Genomic DNA, 6000 nt, shown 5'->3' on the forward strand with positions numbered 1-6000 from the left:
TATCTCGCATAATGTACTTCAACCGAGGCACCTAGTACATCTTATTCGCAGTCTGGCTTGAGAGAATTTTCTTCTCCTTTTGTTACCTGATACATCGGATAACGATGCTTTACGCCCCCGGATCAAAGCCAACATCGTTCAGGACAATTAGACGAGCTGAAAAGATATGAGCCAACTCCAATAACCAGGCGAAATGGAATGATCGAAGAAGTGAAAGTAAATTAGTATGCACAACGTATAGTACATGTATGAAGTGAGCGGGATGCGTGCATGCAGCATGACCATGTCTATGCTTTCCGATTGGATATGCCTGCCCCAACATTAGTACCGATTTGAATAGTGCGAGGCACACCCTGGCGGGTCTCGCAGCCTGGGTTCTTGTTCATAGAGCCAGCTTTTCCCTAATTTTTGATAGGGAGATGTCCTTGCAGCAACTTAAACAAGTGCTTGAAGCAAGTATTTCAACTTGTCGTTGCATTTACTTCTCTTCTGCCAGGAATTAAAAGGTTCCTGCAAAGGCTCCAAGCTCCCCCGTCCACAAATGACAATATCGAGGACTTAAATGTCGATTATCTTTCTGCCTCGTCAACATTACAATATGCTAGCGAAATTTGAAGCGGCAAAGTTCAAAGCCATACCAGTTCTGGAGGAGGAACTGATGACAGAGAGGGTCTTGTAAAGATCGAGGCGTCTGGTAGACTGGTAGGCTTATTTAGTCTCCAAGGCACCCAACAAACTTTGCTCAAACATTTCAATTGATCTGGAGCGATAAGAGCTGGGTAGACGCCACGTGGAGGGCCATAAAGGCTACCAGTACACAAACCCCGAATCTGAAGAACCGCCTTGGGAAAATGAGATCCATCTCCAGCGGGTGGGGCGTCCAGACTCCAGACCAAGCCCGCCTTCTAAACCCGAGTTGCAGGAACCAAGATCGGATAAATTTTCGCGCCATGACCAAAGAGGGTTAAAGCCTGCAGCCATTACCCTTCACCACGAACGGGAGTTGAAGATATATGTGCAAGGATCGAGACATCAGACGTGAATTCAGCGTTGATGATGTGCTTATAGAGCAGCTCAGCAGGAACCCATGTTGCCGCAGTTGCTCGTCAGCCTTTACCACAACAAATTACAACTTCTTATCTCTGTTGACCGGTGAGCAAGTTTGTATGTCACTTGGCATATCGTAAAGGCAATAATTTCCACCTTTTAACAAGTCCAGCCCTTGAATAAAAACGTACAAACCGGCAAGCCCGCCCAATAGAGAAATTTCACGGACGTAATACGGCCCCGCTTGGACCTCCGGACAGGCTCCGTGGCAGGCAAAAGACTTGACGGCGAAGTCATGTTGACGCAGTGGCTAGCGGCGGTTTTTGCTCGGCTTTGCTGGAGGAAAATTCTTGCACTCATCTGAATCTCACGGGAGCCGCAACGGTCTCCATCTTTTACCTAAAAGCTCCTCGCTTGTATTTCTGAATCGAGAAAGGCTCCATCAAGAACCGCCGAGCGGGTCTCTTAGCGCGGCTCCAACATGCCACAGAAAGCTTCTTTTACGACATCAAAACCTCCTCGTTGCGTCCTCCGCAATGTCAATGTCAAGAACAGGCCGAAGAGCGCCCACTCAGCGATCTCGAAATTCAGAGCTGACGGGGTAATTTGACAGAAGTGACACAAAACAATTAGATCTTATCAACTCAGAAATGCATTCCCCGTGTTGCAGGGCGATCTGTTATCTTTCCTGCCCATGGGGGCGAGATCATTCTGTGGAGGTGGCCCGGCTTTCACCGGGTCACCGAACTGACGATAACTTCTGTCAAGGATGAATCTAGTCCGTCTACCACCATGTGGACCCTGAATCCATCTGACTCGCGCCTGTAGGTTGATCGTTTAAAAGTCAGGAACGTGACACGCGTCATGCCTTTTTTGCCTCCTCGAGCCCTCCTCTTCCCGTTGGCTTCTTCCATCCCATCAACCCAACGACCTCTCCTCGGACTGTCTCTTGTCGTCCACCAATCGTCTTCAACTTTGCCGCGGTTGAAACACATCTTCTCCCAACATGACGGACGCTATCTCCAACACCGCCGACCATGGCAACAACGGCAACAACAAGACCTCCAAGCACAAGGAGGACGGACCTGATGCCGAGATGGTTCAGCCCCCTAACCCTTGGCCCGAGATGAACGACAACACCATGCTCGGCGAGACGAGCGACGAGATGAATAACGACCGCCTGAAGCAGATCGCTGCTCAGGGCAGCGCCCACTTCCACCGTCTGGGCTGGAAGCGCTTGGCGATTGTCACCATAGTCGAGGCTGTTGCCCTTGGCGCTCTCAGCTTGCCTTCCGCCTACCACACCCTCGGAATGTTCCCTGGCGTCTTTCTTACCATCACCATTGGTATGCTTTCGATTTTCACCAGTTACATCGTTGGTCAGGTCAAGCTGGCCCACCCGCATGTCGCCAACTACGCGGAAGCCGGAAGACTTCTCTTTGGTCGTTACGGACGCATCGGATACGAGATTTTCGGAGCTGCCCTTGTTCTCGAGCTTGTCATGGTTGTCGGTTCCCACGCCTTGACCGGAAGCATTGCGCTCGTTGATATCAACGGCGGCCAAGTCTGCTCAATTGTCTTCTCGGCTGTATCAGCTATCATCCTCCTGATTCTTGCTATCCCGCCCTCGTTCACTGAGGTGGCCATTCTCGGTTACATCGACTTCGTCTCGATTCTGGCTGCTATTGGAATCACCGTCATCGCCACTGGAATTCAGGCCAACAGCGGCCCTGGCGGCCTTTCCGGCATTGAATGGTCTGCTTGGCCCAGGGAGGGCGTGACCTTCTCTGAGGCCTTTGTTGCTGTCAGCAACATCATTTTTGCCTTCAGTTTCGCCATCGGTCAATTTTCTTTCATGGACGAAATGCACACGCCCACCGATTACATGAAGTCTATCTGGGCCTCTGGTGCCATCCAGATTGCCATTTACACTCTTACTGGCGCTCTGTGCTACGCGTTCATCGGTCCTTCGGTTCAATCTCCAGCCCTGCTCTCCGCCGGACCCCTTATCTCAAAGATAGCCTTTGGAGTCGCTATCCCGGTCATCTTCATCTCCGGTTCGATTAATTCGACTGTTGCCCTGCGATACATCCACGGCCGCATGTACAAGAACTCCCACCTCAAGTACATCAACACCCCCATGGGCTGGGCCAGCTGGATCATCCTTGTGATTGTGTTCACCATTATTGCGTGGGTGATTGCTGAGGCTATTCCTATCTTCTCCGATCTTCTCTCGCTGGCTTCGGCTTTGTTTGTTTCCGGATTCTCATTCTACATCCCCGCCATCATGTGGTTCACCCTCCTCTGCAAGGGCAAGTGGTTCGCACGCGAGAACATCCTCATCAGCCTTGGCAGCATCTTGGCCTTCATCGTCGGAGCTGTCACATTGGTCGCCGGAACCTACTCGACTATTGTAGATATCGTAAGTTCAATCGCTTCCCTACAAACATCTACGTTTAACAGACTAACACCCAAAAGATTGACGAGACAAGCTCTGGAAGCGCCCACAAGCCCTTTGCCTGTCGTTCATCTTAGGTTGTAAAACAATATTGTATATAATTAATAGTAGTTATGAGAAGTCTTCAGTGACTAGAATACGAGATACCCACGGTTGAGACCGTTATACAAGTACATCGGAACCATTGAAACTAGATCGATAGTTGAGTTCTTTCATAAGATCCAACTTATCGCTTGGCTTTCTGTTGTGGGTCGAGAGCTAGGCGATCGATCACACCTTAATCGAGGTAAGAGTTGGCTTGAATAAGATCTTCAAGAAACTCTGCATCCTTCGCCTTCCTAAAAACCTTGAATGATCACCTTGTGTCGAGAGAATTAGGACTCTATGAGGCTCTGATGTCTGACTGTGATCGCTGAGTTTCGGACAGGCTTATGAACAGTTGTCACATCTTTCAGGTCTTGTGAAGTAAAAGTTTCCCTGCTCTATAATAATTGGCATTGCTTCATAGTCTATCGTATACAGACCTGAAACAATACTAAGTTTTCACAGCTCGCCCCACTACCATGTGCTCGAGGCCTGAATCTTAATACAACCTTAGATTTAGAATTATCTCCTCGGGTAATCACATGGTTCAACTTTGCATGAACGAAAGATATAAATCATGCCGCTGGCGCCTAACGAGAAGAGAAGCACGCATCCGTAGGGAGGATGGTCTTGCCCGAGTTCATGTACTCAGTAGAATGGAAAAGGTATACTGCCTTTACCTCCAAGGTGAAGTTATCACAAGGTGAGGGATCAAATTGAAGACATATGCAAAGCGTTGATATTGGCTAGACTGTCAGAATAGAGAGATCTGTACAGGTTCGCATGCTTATACTCATACGAGACGAGATCTTGCGTTGTGATGAGCGGAATTAGGTAGTGCGGTAGACTGTAGTAATTAATAGGCAGCCCCACGTTTGGCGTTAGGACAGGAGTACGGCTGAATACTAGTTGAGAGGTAAATACTGAGAAATTGATTACACACGCGACTGAGGTAACAGAGGTAACAGAATACACAGGAAGCCTCTATACCCCTCTTCTTTTCCATTTCTATCACAAGCAAGAGCAGGCGGGAGACAGTCACACCGGTGGTGAAATATTTTTTTCTGTTGCATTGACTCACGTATGAGGCTATACTTGCATAGAAGCGATCGTGAATTGCTCATCTAGTAGTAAGACACATATCAACTATCACATGTAGCGATATGCCTGAAGCTTAGCTTGAATTGCGATATAAGGTAGCGAAGCGCCACAAGGTTGAAGGCCAGTCATAGTCCGAGACCACGGACCCAATGTCCTCGGCCCCACATACTGCCGAGGTGTACGGACAGTCCCGATCCTTAGAATACCACCACCAGCTTACCTTACCATAGTACCAACCATCTGGCCTAAGCAACGCAGATATTGGATTTGGGGACAATAATTACAGCACCCTGCTCCAAGGTCCCAGTGAATTTAAGTCTTGTAGTGCATGAGTACGTATGGCACCGTTGCTTGTAAAAGAAATATCAAAGGCCGTAACTTCATTTAACAAAACATCAGGAGAGCACCATCCCTCATGAAATCCATGTTCATACAGTTATTTTGACAATAAATTGTCAATAAACTTGTTAGCGCAGCCAAGGCTTGCCCCACCTTCACGTTCCTCAAAACGCCAACCTCGGCTGTGAGCGGTTCCCCATTTCTCCAATGAGTTGGAGGCGCCGAGGCGGCGCGCCAACGCGATTAAGCGGCAACGATGTGAACAACGAAGGACACGAACCCAGAGCCGACATCGCTTGATTACTGAACATCTCGTCAACAAATCCAGCGTCGCATTTCCGTCCAAACTTTGTGTGAACCACAGCAAGGATATACGATTCGACAGACCAGGCCAAGATTGATATTCGAATTACTCAACATGTCTCACGGTTCGATGGCCAGCTCGTTGCAGGAGCAAGTTGCGGTAGACGAACTGGGATCAGACCACTTCATCAGTCGCGTCGATCCCGCCCGCATGGGAAATAAGGCAAATATTGCATACGGAGGATGTACCATCAGCATCGGCGTTCAAGCGGCATGCAGCACTGTATCACCCAAGTACCTGCTCTATTCGGCGACGGGCAACTACCTAGGCCCGGCATTGACAGACCGCAAGCTCAAATGTGCTGTCCGAAGAGTCCGCGATACGAGAACCTTCGCCACCAGGTTGGTTGAGATCAGCCAAGATCAGGACGATGGCAAATCCAGACTATGCATGATAATGCTGGCCGACTTCCAAGTGAAAGAAGAGGCTTCTCTTCTCGTATACTCTGCGCCGCCATCAATGAGCTATTCACCACCTGAGAAATGTCTCACAACAAAAGAGGCAACCGAAGACAAGGTGCAGAGAGGCGTTGTGACAAAAAAGCTGGGGGATCTGTACCTGGCCACGTTTGGCTTCAACAGCCGCTTCTTCGAGACCCGCGGCTGCC

General features: G+C 49.1%; 2 protein-coding genes across 2 annotated transcripts; both read left to right on the forward strand.

Annotated features, from left to right (window-relative positions):
* Nucleotides 1–2053: 2053 nt before the first annotated feature.
* On the forward strand, nucleotides 2054–3582 carry BDP55DRAFT_544781 (transmembrane amino acid transporter; the record flags this gene model as incomplete). Its single annotated transcript, XM_060568514.1, has 2 exons — nucleotides 2054–3469; nucleotides 3526–3582. The coding sequence occupies 2 exons, from the start codon at nucleotides 2054–2056 to the stop codon at nucleotides 3580–3582; spliced, it is 1473 nt and encodes a 490-aa protein (XP_060433793.1).
* A 1865-nt stretch (nucleotides 3583–5447) lies between these two features.
* BDP55DRAFT_534914 (thioesterase-like superfamily-domain-containing protein) lies at nucleotides 5448–5996 on the forward strand (the record flags this gene model as incomplete). The annotated part of the gene is made up of 1 exon (XM_060567875.1): nucleotides 5448–5996. A coding segment is annotated over one exon (549 nt), but the record flags the coding sequence as incomplete, so codon positions are not given.
* Nucleotides 5997–6000: the final 4 nt, after the last annotated feature.

Source organism: Colletotrichum godetiae, assembly GCF_030913485.1.
Source record: "Colletotrichum godetiae strain CBS 193.32 chromosome Unknown BDP55scaffold_7, whole genome shotgun sequence".
Lineage (NCBI taxonomy): Eukaryota > Fungi > Ascomycota > Sordariomycetes > Glomerellales > Glomerellaceae > Colletotrichum > Colletotrichum godetiae.